This window comes from Arabidopsis lyrata, assembly GCF_000004255.2.
Source record: "Arabidopsis lyrata subsp. lyrata unplaced genomic scaffold ARALYscaffold_7, whole genome shotgun sequence".
In the NCBI taxonomy this organism is placed as follows: Eukaryota; Viridiplantae; Streptophyta; class Magnoliopsida; order Brassicales; family Brassicaceae; genus Arabidopsis; species Arabidopsis lyrata.
This window is the reverse complement of record NW_003302549.1, coordinates 1163427-1177402: the sequence shown is the minus strand read 5'-3', so window position 1 is coordinate 1177402 and position 13976 is coordinate 1163427. Positions and strand designations below refer to the sequence as shown.

Below are 13976 nucleotides of genomic sequence, written 5' to 3'. Positions count from 1 at the left end.
TGGCTTTTTAATATTTACTTTTTCAGTGTTTACAAAAAAAAAAAAAAAAAAAAAATTACTTTTTCAGCTTTTTTTTTTTTTTAATTGGTTTGGTTTGGTGCATAGTTGTTTTTTATATGGGCCTTATTATCTGGGCCCAACGTGGCCCATTCGATTTGACGAGCAAAAAAGTAACGGCAATATGAAATGAAATTGAACGGACGGCGAAAAACCCTAACAAAAACCTCCATTCACCGGCGAAAAATGCGAGCTCCGATCTCCGGATTTCTCTCGAGATCCCTCGGATACCTCCACCGTACGACGCCTCTAACCACCGCTACTCGCCACCTATGCGCCGTCGCTTCTCCCGAAGCTCGAACGAAGAAACTCGAGCGAATCGCCGACGATTTGCTCAACCTGAATCGGATTGAGCTTTACGATTACTCAATCCTCTTCAGCCATAAACTCGGTCTCAATCGCTACGGTTCTGCCGTAGCTGTTGCCGGATCTGACGGCGAGGCATCAGGTTCTACGGAGACCAAAACGGCGGAGAAGACTGCTTTCGATGTGAAGCTTGAGAAATTCGAAACGGCTTCGAAGATCAAAGTGATAAAAGAGATCAGAGCATTCACGGATCTGGGATTGAAAGAAGCTAAGGAATTGGTAGAGAAAGCTCCAGTGATTGTGAAGAAAGGTCTTACTAAAGAAGAAGCTGAGAAGATCATGGAGAAACTCAAAGCGGTTGGTGCTATTGTAGCTTTGGAATGAAACAACACTATAATCTGAGATTGAGATCAAAATAAGTATTTTGAATTTTTCGAAATCAAACAATCTTGAAAGTTTTTGAGAATGATGAATATTGTTTTTACAATCTTGAAAGCTTCATGTGTTTTGCTTCTTGCTTATATTCTCAGAACTGAAATGCCACTTCTATCAGGTAGAAGTTTCTTCGTGTAATACTTTGATTTTCTAGATAGATTGATTCTTTGTCTTCTACTCTCTGGTATGATCTCGATTGAACATTCTTGGAACCCGCGTCTCACGAACCAATCCGCTGTTCGGGTTGTGAGTAGGAACAGCTTTTCTAACCCGAGAGATGAAGCTTTCTTCTCTATGTAATCTGCAGAAATAGATTGTGTTGTTGCATTGAGATTATCTGGCTTGCTTTGCAAATGTAACAAAAAGAGTATGAGTTTATTTACCGAGCAATTTATCTCCTTGGCCTTGACCGCGACAATCTGATGCAACCGCGATTGCTGCAACTTCTCCGCATTTGTCTTCAAAGAACGGAAACAGAGCTGCACAAGCGATGATCTGACCTTCCCTTTCCACAACCACGAACGAATCCAAGGCTCGCAGTAACTGCACTTAAAGATCAAACCTTTAACAGTGTTTTAAACCGATGAAACAATGAGGTGTGGAAGATAGTAAGGCTGTAACCTCCTCATCAGTTCTGCGAACTAGAATCCCTGATTCCTCCAAGGGTTTGATTATATGTCTAATTCCTTCAAGATCTTCCACTCTGGCATCTCGGGTTCCTTCGTAAACATCACTGCGCGTAACGGGCAGATATAGAATCGTAAGAACACTAAAATACCAGGAGTATATGCGAGGGAAGAGAAAAAAAAAGAATGAACGTACCTAGCAACCATAGTTCCCATTCCATCTCTTTTGAAAAGCTCCAGCAATAGAACTCCACTTATAGTACCATCCAACAAGTGAACTCTTTTGACTCCACCCTTCATAAGGGAAGCAAAACAAATGGTTTCAGTTTAATGGTGGCAAGTAGAATCAATACCAAGGTTTAAAAAGTGCTCACTCTGCAGACAAACGCCGCAGCAGCCAATTCAGAAAGATAACCGTTTAAGCGGCTTAATCTTTCTTCACCACCAATAGCAAAACCTTGCTCACCCGACCACAATCCGTTTCCGTTGTCAAATCCAACACCGTTCTGAAAGACCGGAGTGTGGTTTCCGTTTCCCCAAAATGCTGCTCTCCCGTTTTGAGGAGAAGTAATCTTACTGCTGGTGTTGTTAGGAGGCTCGGGATAAGTCATACTTCCATCTCCAACGGCCTTCACGTAATTTGCAGCTATGTCACTCTGTTGAGCACGTGTTCTAACTAACATATCTGCTTCTTGAAGTGTCAAGAAACGAATAAGATGTCCACTCTCATCAAGAATTGGACCGTCCATTATGCAAATTAGCTTATCTGCTCCTATAGCTAAAGCACAAGCTGTAGCAACCTCATAGGTACTGCAAAAGTAAAATAGAGTGAGAAAATTCAATCTTTTAAAGGTAAAATGAAGCATTTCTCTTAGAAGAAGAGTGAGCATACTTGCAATTTAAGACTTCTCCGGAGCTAGAGTGGCCCAAGTTCCTCAACAAAACTATAGAACCACCGTCAAGCCTCTCACAAATCCGATCTACATCTATCTTCTTTACCTCACCTGTCGCTCCAAAATCAACACCGTCAACAACTCCTCTTCTCTGCCATAACAAGACCCAATATAATCAGTCAAACAGAACGAAGATGATAAGACTCAAGGTCGTATGAACAAATCAAGAAAGTGGAAAACCTCACTTTTGCTGCAAAGAAGTTACCAGTATCAACCCTAACACCTATATCATGTAAACGATTACGATCACCGTGTCTACGGATATTGCAAATGGAAGGTCCAGGAGATAGTTTGGCCTCAAGCATCACTGATATTGCTCCTGCAGCTTCTTTGGCAGCCTGCAAAGATGCTGCATCCGTTACTCTGTAACGTCCCACATATGTGGCCTCGCGTCCTGCAACTCACACACTTTTAGACTCATAGCTAACGAAACAATTACTTGACACTAGCAAGGTTTATAGTCTAGAATTTAACATCGTGCCAAAGCTTATAATTTTCTTACCTCTCTCAGACAGAAGCTCGTCGATTTGCTCTTGAGTTCCAGGAACTAAAACAAACCTTATTCCTAGATGATGAAGAAACGCTATGTCCTACATATAAATCAAATCACTTCACCTTCTACTCAATTACGAGAGCTGAAAACTCAAGCACATTGCAAAGAAAAGATCATAACATAGCAAATAAGAATAGTAACAATTTTAGTTGAGGCAAATAATCGAACACCTTGCGTGCTTCTTTCTCATAAATCAAAGTATATGAAGAGGGTGAAAAAAGACAGTACCTTCAAAATGGGATCACAAGAAGAACCGGCGATGATCTCGCCGGAGATAATAACGACGAATGTACAGCCACGGTGAGCCCACAGATAAGGCCAGGCTTCACGAAACCAACGCACAAACTGTTTGTCGTCTACCGGATGCTCAGCCTCCACATCGCCGCCTGCACTCACCGCGTAGTCAAACATATTGCATTTCGCCGCCGTTACAGAACTAACCGGCTTAAACCATGGACAGTTAAACCGGAATTGAATAGGGTTTAGCTTAGTTTTCGGTCTGAATGACGGAAAAAACGTCTTTGATTGTCGAAATTGGAAAGGAACATAGCAACTTGAAGAAGAAGTACCCACCAAAGCTCCTTGCTCCATCATCCTTAGACTTCGGGTGAGAAAAATAATTCAAATAAATTCCTAATTTTAATAAAACCGGCAGGTGACGGCGGAGTACAGTCGGAGAAGCTGCCGTAGTGGGACCCACAGTCGGTAGGGTTTTTATTTATTGTTTATTTTTTCCGAATTTTCTTCATCTCGATTTGACGGCACTCTTTGTCTTTGAATTATCTGGTCGTTACAAGATTAAGTAAGTTGTGTGTCCCCACGAGGAGTCAAAGTTGTTCGGTTCGGTCAATAAATCGAAGATGGTCTAACCGTTCCGGTTATTCTCTCCCGAACTATTTTCAATCTCGGTTTGCATCGGAGTTTCAAAGTCGCGGACTCATCAGAGTGGGCTTTTAAGGAATGTTTTGGATTATATACGAGATCAAGCCCATTTAAGTATTGACCATCTATATTTAATTATTTATGGTGAAGGTGAACAAACAACTGATTCTAATGTGTATGTTTTCAGTTTTTACTAGAGAAAAATGTGAAAAGATTCCTAAACTTTATAGTGACCGAATCCAAAAAATATGCTGAATTTGGCAAAACTGAGACACGACTTTTTGTACAACATTTTAGTTCTCCAGCCAAAAAAACTCCACCGGAAAATGTTACTTCCTCCTCTTAGATTTGATTATTTGTATTAATGGTTGTGAATACTGATGTTAGTTTCGTTGGCAAGTAAGATAAGTGATAACTTTGATAAAGAGTGTCAGATTACAAGTGCCACAATTTGGTTTACGTAGCCAAATTGACATAAAATTTCAAAGATGAATAAGCCAGAGAAAAAACGAATATCTTCTGCGTATCCGAATAAATTAAAAGTAATATTCCTACAAGATACTCCTTTTGCAGTAGATATTTTTATCATGGTGATTGCGACCTGTTAGTGTTAGGTGTTTCATTTATGCCAATTCACGTCACTCTTTATGCTGCGATAAAAATCGTTTTTTTTCTTTTCTTTCACCCAAGTACTTAATAACGTATGCAATATGCATACATTTTGCTTGAAAATGAAATCCAAACATAAACTAGAACTGAAATTTCAATTCGTTGTCAATGTTTCTTATACAAGCGTACGCAAACCAACCAAATTAAAGAAAAAAAAACATAAATAGAGACATCTCCACTTTCTAGTAGAAAAATGAGTAAATGCAATAAATGTGTCAAAATTCTTAATGTTTTCCTTTTCACCTAATTAAAATTTTCAATCATTACTAAGAAAAATCCATGGAAGCCATATTGTATGTTACATTAATTTTCCCTTAATTTAAAATCCCCATATCAAATAAGATCTTTTTTTGAAAAAGTCTTTGATTTCATGGGAGAAATAAGTTCCTTTTATATCAACTGGAAATTTTATATTTTCTTTGTTAATATCTTCGTCAAAACATTTTCTCTATTTGATATATTTCCATATTCCTCGTACAGCAAAACGCTATAAATACCTAGATATTAAATACTTAGCCCAAACGAAAATAAAGAAAAATAAAAGGGTCCTATTATAATAAACAATCAAAAGTACTGGGCCCAATTTGAATTTATATAAAAATATAGAAATCATTCATAAAGCTTTGTTTGTGGCTTCAGAGCTTCCATCTTCGTCTTCTATTTTTCCTTCTTTCATCGATTTCATAATTCATACAAAACAAAGAACTCTCTGTTTTCGACAAAAACGAAACCTTGAGATCTATTTTGCTTGACTTTTTCTTTTCTCTCTCTCTCTCTCTATTTCTTTAAAGATTTTCCAAAAGAATTTGAGAGTTTTTTTTGTTCTCGTCGGCATTGAAGATCCAGGTAACAAAAGTCTCACCTTTTCTCTCCTAATTCCCTCTTATATTCACGAAATCGAGAAAATTATCTCCTAATCATTTCTTAAATCTTACAGGGTTTGAGATCGCAAGAACAAGTTTTCTGATTTTATTTCGAAATTCAGGTAATTTTCTTTAATTTTCTCAAACCCTTTTCAGCTTATTTTGATATAAAGCACGATGCTTTAGGTAATGAATGAGCTGAATCTTCACTTAAAAATCGATGCTTTGATTTTCTAGAAGAAACCATAAATTTTCAAATTTGAAACTTTGATTCCTAACTTCCTGGAATTTTAAATCTTGAGCTAGATTTAGATCTGTTTGGTTGATATGTTTCTATGATTATGAGTAGAGAAAGAATGGGTGGTGAGGACGCAGAGATCAAGGAACATTTGAAACCTCAAGCTTCATCTGAAACAATGGAGAAGAAACATAATGTGAAAGGGAAGAGATTATGGCAGAAAGTGAAGTATCAATTGGTGGAGTATCATTCCTTGCCTGCTTATTTAAGAGACAATGAGTATATCATTGGTCATTACCGATCCGAATGGCCGATTAAACAGATCCTTCTCAGCATCTTTACCATTCACAATGAGACCTTGAATGTTTGGACGTGAGTATTGAATCAAGCTTCTTGAATTTTGATTCATTTCTTGTTTAAGATCAAGAAATCTTCAATGTATTGTGTGTGTGTTTCTTTGGGATTTGCAGGCACTTGATTGGTTTTTTCCTGTTTCTGGCACTTACCATATACACAGCAACGAAAGTACCGAGCGTCGTGGATCTTCATTCTCTTCAACACCGTTTACCTGATTTGTTGAGAAAAACAGATCTCCACAAACTTCACGCTGAGCTCATGTCTCGGCTTCCTTCTAGTCCATCTAGTTGGCATGTAATGGACCTTCTTTATAACTGTTTGCCTGAAAGATTCTCTCATGGCAACTACACCGACATGTGTGTTCTGGTAAGAAAAGACGCAATCTTTCTCTCTATTTCTGCACATTGCTTTTTCAATATGTCTCCAAGTTCATCTCTGTAATGGCATTGCAGCATTCGGTGAGGGAAGATCTTGCAAACATGATAGCTCCTTTGATCTTCAGGCCAATTACCCGATGGCCGTTCTATGCATTTCTAGGTGGTGCAATGTTCTGTCTATTAGCAAGCAGCACGTGCCACCTCCTCTCATGCCACTCCGAGCGAGTCTCCTACATAATGCTTAGGCTTGATTATGCTGGAATTGCAGCTCTAATAGCTACTTCCTTCTACCCTCCGGTCTATTACTCCTTCATGTGTGATCCTTTCTTCTGCAACCTCTACTTAGGATTCATAACCATCTTAGGAATCGCCACAGTGCTTGTCTCACTCCTCCCGGTTTTCCAAAGCCCGGAGTTTCGGGTCGTGAGGGCGTCTCTGTTTTTTGGAATGGGATTCTCTGGCTTAGCTCCGATTCTTCACAAGCTGATAATCTTTTGGGACCAACCTGAAGCGCTTCACACGACAGGTTATGAGATTTTGATGGGTTTGCTCTACGGGTTAGGAGCTTTGGTTTATGCAACTAGGATTCCAGAGAGATGGATGCCGGGGAAATTCGATATAGCAGGACATAGCCATCAGTTGTTTCATGTTTTGGTAGTTGCTGGTGCGTTCACACACTATAGAGCTGGGCTTGTGTATCTTAAGTGGAGAGATATTGAAGGATGTTGATGAAGATTGAAGATTAGATGGAATCTTTGATGTTTTAAATCTTGTTTGTAGTAGCTTCATATAAAAGTTGGATTATGTAAAGTCTTATGTGTAATCAATGTTGAATTGTTTCCTTTATTAAACAAAGGATTCATATTGTTAATCTACATATTACTGGTTACAGAAGCTGAAGGATCCATATTTTTCCCCTGACTGGTTGGGATACGTTTGATTTCGATGATCCATAAGTGTTGATAACTACAAGTACAAAATAGAAAACAAAATCAATAAAATTACAAGTACATTTTCTAGTCAAATTCATGAAGACCTTTTAATTTTCTAGTGTCGAAGCTGTATTGAAGAAGAAGAAGAAGAAGAAGAAGAAGAAGAAGCTAACAAAGGAGTCTTAAGACGAGAGTGGATTGCTTTTGCACTCACAAACAAACAGAGTGTTGATTATATTTTCATTATAGGAGAGGAGGAGCACCCATACTATTTTCATTTTTTCAACCAATCAGAGGCCTTTATTTTCACATTTTCCGAATAAAAAAATGAAAACAGAAAACTTTCACAACCATTCTCAGCAAGTGCGCGTTGAGCGCGTGTGTCCAATTTCTAAAGGGTAACCTACAAAATAATGCCTATTTTTGGTCCACGCTCTTCAGTCTAAAAAATCCATCGCGTGTCCTATTGTTTTTGGTTTTCTTCTCAAAACCAAAGTAAACCGAACCGAGATCAATTTTAATTTCAAAACCAATGTAAACCCATCGCTGTGACGAGTGTAACAACAAAAATGGAGACGACACTTCCAAGAGAAATCAAATCGACAGTAGCAACGAGAATGTTCGAAAACCCATCGCTTCCTTTGATTCCAACAACTTCCAAAAGCCCATCTGCTCAATTCTTCATTTCGAGGAGTATTACAAGGTACCTCTATACACTTCCATGGCTTTTGAAACTTCGCTTCTTAACAATATTGTAATCTCTTGTTCTGTTGTGTTTAAGGAACAAAGGATAGTGAAAGCTGAAGAGTGGGATTCGTTTATGGAGTTTCTTCATAAGCCATTACCTACTATAGTTTTTTGACTAAGTGGTCTCTGTTTTTGATTCTTCAGTGGTCAATTTTGTGATGGGATTCGATTGAAATTGGAGAATGATTTCATGAAAGAGCGTGAGCCACCGGTTAAGTAAGTTTCTCACTTTTTTTGATGATGATGATGATGATTTCACTTGAGTGTTAGTCTATAGTTTGGTTGCTTTGAGCTGAGATTTAGTTTTAACGAGTTAAGACAATGATATGGGTTGATATCCGCTTTTGCTGTAGTTGGAACTAGTAGATATTGTTCCATTCTCTCAAGAACTTGTTATATGTTTTACATTCTGTGTTTAGGTAAGCCCAAATCTCACCATGAGTTGTTATGACGCCAAGAACTTTAGCTGATCAAAGATCTGGCTTATCTGTTTGTAGTGTGTCTTTGTGATAGCTGGTGCTAACTATCTAGGTCGGGCTTCCCATTTGATTGAATTAAATGAATGAAAACTTGACGAGTCTGTGCATTTCAATATCTCACAAGAGACAAGTACTTATCCATGTGATTTTGTTATGGCTAGATCTGTGTTCTGGGCTTTGTTTGGTGCCATCTATCTATGCTATGGGATGCCGGAAGTGTATCGTGTACTATTTGAGGTGTTTGGGATGGATCCAGATGCTGATGAGTGTCAGCCTCGAAGCAGGAGACAGCTCGAGGATGTAGATTATGTTTCTGTTGAATTTGAAGGCAAAAAGCTAGGTTGGCAAGATATTGCTACTTAAAAGGTAAATAAAACTGCATGATATAACAAAATCACAGTCTACGTCTTTGGTCTATCTAAGAAGACTGATTTCTTTATTTTTCCTGTTGTTTCAGCCTCCTGAAGATGCTTTATTCGCACACCCGAGGCTATTCAGAGCTTGTGTTCCACCGGGAATGCATCGTTTCAGAGGGAACATATGGGATTTTGACAGCAAACCTAAAGTTATGCAGACCCTCGGATACCCTTTACCGATGAATGATAGAATCAAGGAGATAACTGAAGCAAGAAACATCGAACTTGGACTCGGTTTACAGGTACAAAAGCTGTTACCCCTGGCTTTATCATGTGATATGTTACTTTCCTTCTCTAACCTTTATTCACTTCCCTCAAATCACACAGCTCTGCTTCTTGCATCCTTCAAAGCACAAGTTTGAACACCCGCGGTTTTGTTTTGAGCGGCTGGAATACGTAGGACAGAAGATACAGGTGAGTATAACGATCTCTCATCTTAAAAGATCAAAAGAACGGTTTTTTTTCTTTCATCATAAGTGTTACTATAGTTTTTTGACTAAGTGGTCTCTGTTTTTAATTCTTCAGTGGTCAATTTTGTGATGAGATTCAACTGAAATTGGAGAATGATTTCATGAAATCTCTTCAAGCTGAGGTTAATTCATGACTCTTTTTTTTTTTCTCTAGTGTCTCATTGATGATAGTCTACATAAGAAGCACTCAGATGTTGGTTTTTGTTTTCATACTTAGGCTATAGAGAGTGGTGAATTGGAGGCTATCAAGCCTTTGCCTTGGTACCCTAAGAATCTTTCTTTTCACGCAAGGAGATTAGAAAAAACCAGATACTTGAGAGGTACATTTTCATGCCAGTTGCTTCAGAACAAGTATTCACTTCCATTCGCTTACTTGTGTTAGCTCTTGCTTTCTCCTAGTTATTTAGCCTTTTTTTATCGGGGTCTTATTCAGGTTTCGTGAGTTTCTCAAGTTAGAAACTGAAGTTGGGAACATGACCAGGCAAGAATCAGTTAGCTTGGTATGGTAGTGTGACATTCTTTAATGACAATTCATCGGTACATTTTATAGTTTTCCTAGTCGATTTTATGATTACGCAGGTACCTCCTCTCTTCCTTGATGTACATCCAGATCATTTTGTTCTCGACAGTAAGTCATTTCAATTCGACATTGTTTGAGATGGCTGTGGACTTGAGAAGTAATGGTTAACGGATTCACTTGTCTCTTTTTGTCTGCTTGTGTTTGAGGTTTTGTTCGATTAAAGATTGGATTTTTGCGTTTACCTGTAATGGCCTCGCAGACGCAGTTACGTTTGATTATCTATGAGTTCTCGAGGAAATTTTAAACGAGATTGAGTACCCAGAAACTGCATAGCTTTGTTACCAAGTCCAAACTCTCGCGTGACCCGTATTTCGCGGCGCAACTTGTTAGATTCTATGCGTTAAACGATGATCTACTGTCTGCTCGCAAACTATTCGACGTATTTCTTGAGAGAAGTGTTTTCCTCTGGAACTCTATTATTCTGAGCTTATGCTAAAGCTCATCAATTTAGTACTTCTTTGTCACTCTTCTCTCAAATGCTGAGTTCTGATACGAGACCTGATAACTTCACCTATGTGTGTGTAGCTCGTGGCTTTTCAGAGAGTTTCGATTCAGAGGGGCTGAGACGTATTCATGGGATTGCAGTTGTATCCGGTCTTGGTTTTGATCAAATTTGTGGCAGTGCAATTGTTAAAGCTTATTCAAATCCTGGACTTATCGTTGAAGCAAGTAAGTTGTTTTGTTCAATACCAGATCCGGATCTTGCTCTGTGGAATGTTATGATTCTTGGATATGGATGCTGTGGATTTTGGGATAAAGGAATCAATTTGTTTAACTTGATGCAACATCGGGGACATGTACCGAATTGTTATACAATGGTAGCCCTAATGACTGGTTTGATTGATCCTAGTTTGTTACTAATTGCTTGGTCCGTTCATGGATTTTGTTTGAAAATCAATTTAGATTCTCATTCTTATGTTGGTTGTGCTTTCGTTACCATGTACTCGAGATGCATGTGCATAGCTTCTGCTGGTAGTGTGTATAATAGCATCTGTGAGCCTGATTTAGTTGCATGTTCTTCTTTGATAACTGGTTATTCGAGGTGCGGGATTCACAAGGAGGCTTTGCATCTGTTTGCTGAGCTGAGAATGAGTAGTAAGAAGCCAGATTGTGTTCTTGTGGCGATTGTATTAGGGTCTTGTGCTGAGTTCTCGAATTCAGTATACGGAAAAGAAGTGCACGGTTATGTTATTCGATTAGGACTGAACTTGATATAAAGGTGTGCTCTGGTCTTATAGACATGTACTCAAAATGTGGGCTTCTGGATTCTGCGATGAATCTTTTTGCGGGGATTCCAGAGAAACACATTGTTTCATTCAACTCCGTTATTTCACGGTTTACACGGTTTTGCTTCCTCTGCGTTAGGAAAGTTCACTGTGATGCTTGAGATGGGATTGAAACCCGACGAGATCACTTTCTCTGCTCTTCTTTGTAATTGTTGCCATTCGGGTCTTTTAGACAAAGGTCAAGAGATCTTCGAGAGGATGAAGAGTGAGTTTGGTATTGAGCCGCAAACAGAGCATTATGTTTACATGGTGAAGCTAATGGGAATGGCTGGAAAACTGGAAGAAGCATTTGAATTTGTAATGTCATTTACGAAAATCAATTGATTCAGGAATTTTGGGAGCACTATTGTCATGTTGTGAAGTTCATGAGAACACTCATTTGGCTGAAGTAGTAGCAGAGAAAATACAGAAGAGTGGAGAAGAGAGAAGAAGTGTATACAGTGTGTGCTGCACCTGGTTCACATTTCAACTGCTTGAAATAATACATGAAACATCAGAACCAGGATCTCTACCTAATGGAATGGTTTGTAATACTCTAACATCTTTACTCATTTTTGGTTGATAGATCATGTTTTGTTTCAAATTTTTGTTTGGTTGAATCAGGTGGTGGCAAATGATGTTGATTAAAAGATCTAACCTTCTTATTCCCCAAACGAAAAGAACATGTACCACCAACTTGATGGTCGCTAACAACGAAGGTCAACATTTCCCCAGCTGCAACACCAAGAGAACCTTGTCCGTAGCATCTGAGATTAATCCTCAAAAACCCATCGCGTTGACCTCTTTGCTGCAGCCAAGAAACACCTCCAGTTCCACGGAGCTGTTGATCGCAACTGTTGTCTCTACGATGGCCCTGCACTCCAAAGAGCCATCTACAGGTTTAATCACCAATTCATTCTCTATATACTCAATTTACGAATCTAAGTTAGCGTTCGTGTTTCAATACTCTCACATTTGGATGATTTTGTTTTACAGATACAATGCTTACTGGCTTCCCTTGCTTGCTCAATACACCGAGTCTTCTTTGATTAGTCCCTCCTCTTGACTCTGAATGGGTTTGGCATTGCCACAGGCTTGATCCGGTAAATCTATATCAATATTTCAATCCCGTTAAATTTTTCTTTGTTGGATTGTATACAAAGTTCAAAATGTTGTTAATCGTTTCAGGTGAGGTACAAGACTAATTGTGAGCAATTCTATGGGAGAGTTCTCGACAATTCTGGTGTTTTATCTTCCGTAAATGGAAACTGCATATCACAAACCGATACTCTATGGAAAAGATTGTATCCTATGGAGCCGTATGACCTTTATTTTGGACAAGGCAATCTCAGAGCCAGCAAATATCTCAGCTCTTGAGAAATGTACCACTTACGATCTTGTTTCAACTGTCAAGAGACAAAGCCCATTTTACTACCAGGTAAAATCATGGTCAGCTTCTTGTCCCAAACCACTTTGTTGCAAGGTTTTGTAATATTCGACTTTGTTTGCGTGTCTTTGTTGCAGGTTTCAAGAGCTCATGTAGATAATGATGTCTTTCTGCAAGAAGCTGTGGCTAGATACAAAGCATTTCTCTACTTGATCAAAGGTAACCGAGAAAGGTCGATTAAACTTTTCTGTGTTCCGACTTACGATATTGATCTTATCTGGCACACACATCAGCTTCATGCTCACTCTTACTGCAATGATTTGACTAAGATGATTGGTAAGGTCTTGGATTACATTCTGGGAAACATTACATCTTTGCCTCCAAGAACTTTTGCAGCTAAAGGATCTTATCCAGACGTTTGAAAGTCCATTGCTATCACCTGTAAAGCTAATTTTATTGCTTTCTTTTTATTAGTTTTGGTAGGAATACTTATTTTGTTCTCCCAGAAAAAGGAATAGCAAAACTAATTGAAGCTGGACAGGTCTGGATAAGAAGATGCGCTTCTTTGTATTTGTATTTGCTGCACTGCTATCACTTGCTATATATATATAACCTGTTTCTAGTTTTTATTTAGCAGATGCCCTTGGCTGCTGTAGTGATTATGGCCCGCAGTCGTACAGACTATCTTGAAAGGACAGTTAAATCAGTTTTAACGTGAGATACTAGACTAATTCTTTACTTTTACAGATAATTCTTACAGCAAATCTTTATTGAACTGTCTAATGGCTAATTCTTTTTTTACAGATATCAAAGTCCCGTTGCCTCAAAACATCCTCTGTTTATATCTCAGGTACTTAATTTTGTACAATTGCAGGGTGGTGGTCTCTTACTCAGTTTGATATTCTATGAATTACTAACCATGGTCTTCACGAACGACAAATTTTCTGACAGGATGGATCTGATCAAGCCGTCAAGAGCAAGGCATTGAGTTATAATCAACTAACATATATGCAGGTAATTTTAATCTAGTGTGATTTTTCTCCTTAATGTTCAAGTAATTTTGTCATGTAGATAAGTGAGGATGAAGGCTCTTTTTCAAATTTTTAGCACTTGGATTTTGAACCAGTGATCACTGAAAGGCCTGGCGAACTGATTGCGTACTACAAGATTGCACGTAAGGACTGGTTTTTCCTTTCTCTGCGTCCCTCCAGCTCAATTACTGAAACACTTTTTAATACAGGTTACTATAAGTAGGCACTAGACCAGTTGTTCTACAAACACAAATTTGGCCGAGTGACTATACTAGAAGGTGACGCTTTTTCACCTTTCTCCCTCATTGTACATTGCTGTTGTATTGTTTAAGAGGGGCTGTCTGTACCTTGTG

General features: G+C 38.6%; 3 protein-coding genes, 1 long non-coding RNA gene and 1 pseudogene across 7 annotated transcripts; 4 read left to right on the top strand and 1 right to left on the bottom strand.

Annotated features, from left to right (window-relative positions):
- Positions 1 to 165: 165 nt before the first annotated feature.
- Positions 166 to 953, top strand: LOC9303010 (50S ribosomal protein L7/L12). Its single transcript, XM_002868931.2, has one exon. The coding sequence runs from the start codon at positions 187 to 189 to the stop codon at positions 745 to 747; it is 561 nt and encodes a 186-aa protein (XP_002868977.2). The 5' UTR covers positions 166 to 186; the 3' UTR covers positions 748 to 953.
- LOC9305048 (probable amino-acid acetyltransferase NAGS2, chloroplastic) lies at positions 710 to 3662 on the bottom strand. The gene is made up of 9 exons (XM_021019007.1): positions 3159 to 3662; positions 2880 to 2967; positions 2563 to 2771; positions 2317 to 2468; positions 1799 to 2234; positions 1621 to 1718; positions 1420 to 1531; positions 1182 to 1341; positions 710 to 1099 (listed from the first exon to the last, which is right to left on the bottom strand). The coding sequence occupies exons 1-9, from the start codon at positions 3522 to 3524 to the stop codon at positions 882 to 884; spliced, it is 1839 nt and encodes a 612-aa protein (XP_020874666.1). The 5' UTR covers positions 3525 to 3662; the 3' UTR covers positions 710 to 881.
- Positions 3663 to 5125: 1463 nt separating this feature from the next.
- On the top strand, positions 5126 to 7210 carry LOC9305047 (heptahelical transmembrane protein 4). Of its 2 annotated transcripts, XM_021019314.1 has the most exons (5): positions 5126 to 5327; positions 5419 to 5466; positions 5694 to 5954; positions 6053 to 6305; positions 6392 to 7210. In XM_021019314.1, exons 3-5 carry the CDS (start codon positions 5701 to 5703, stop codon positions 7043 to 7045), a joined length of 1161 nt encoding a protein of 386 aa, XP_020874973.1. In that variant the 5' UTR covers positions 5126 to 5327; positions 5419 to 5466; positions 5694 to 5700; the 3' UTR covers positions 7046 to 7210. The 2 variants fall into 2 exon arrangements, with proteins under 2 accessions (XP_020874973.1, XP_020874972.1); XM_021019313.1 differs by lacking the exons at positions 5126 to 5327; positions 5419 to 5466 and having other exon boundaries at positions 5686 to 5954.
- Positions 7211 to 7818: 608 nt separating this feature from the next.
- LOC9305046 lies at positions 7819 to 12232 on the top strand (annotated as a pseudogene).
- A 387-nt stretch (positions 12233 to 12619) lies between these two features.
- LOC9305044 lies at positions 12620 to 13300 on the top strand. 3 transcript variants are annotated; one of them, XR_002330823.1, is made up of 4 exons: positions 12620 to 12643; positions 12730 to 13016; positions 13099 to 13133; positions 13216 to 13300. It is a non-coding gene; the product is annotated as an uncharacterized LOC9305044 (long non-coding RNA). The 3 variants fall into 3 exon arrangements; XR_002330825.1 differs by having other exon boundaries at positions 13230 to 13262; XR_002330824.1 differs by having other exon boundaries at positions 13227 to 13261.
- The last annotated feature ends 676 nt before the right edge of the window (positions 13301 to 13976 follow it).

Coding starts and splice junctions, on each gene's coding strand:
- LOC9303010 (XM_002868931.2), top strand. CDS start 187: ATGAAATTGAACGGACGGCGAAAAACCCTAACAAAAACCTCCATTCAC.
- LOC9305048 (XM_021019007.1), bottom strand. CDS start 3,524: ATGATGGAGCAAGGAGCTTTGGTGGGTACTTCTTCTTCAAGTTGCTAT. Junction 2,772..2,879: donor CGAGCTTCTGTCTGAGAGAG/GTAAGAAAATTA, acceptor TGTGAGTTGCAG/GACGCGAGGCCACATATGTG. Junction 1,719..1,798: donor CTGCGGCGTTTGTCTGCAGA/GTGAGCACTTTT, acceptor TCCCTTATGAAG/GGTGGAGTCAAAAGAGTTCA.
- LOC9305047 (XM_021019313.1), top strand. CDS start 5,686: ATGAGTAGAGAAAGAATGGGTGGTGAGGACGCAGAGATCAAGGAACAT. Junction 5,955..6,052: donor GAGACCTTGAATGTTTGGAC/GTGAGTATTGAA, acceptor TGGGATTTGCAG/GCACTTGATTGGTTTTTTCC. Junction 6,306..6,391: donor ACACCGACATGTGTGTTCTG/GTAAGAAAAGAC, acceptor ATGGCATTGCAG/CATTCGGTGAGGGAAGATCT.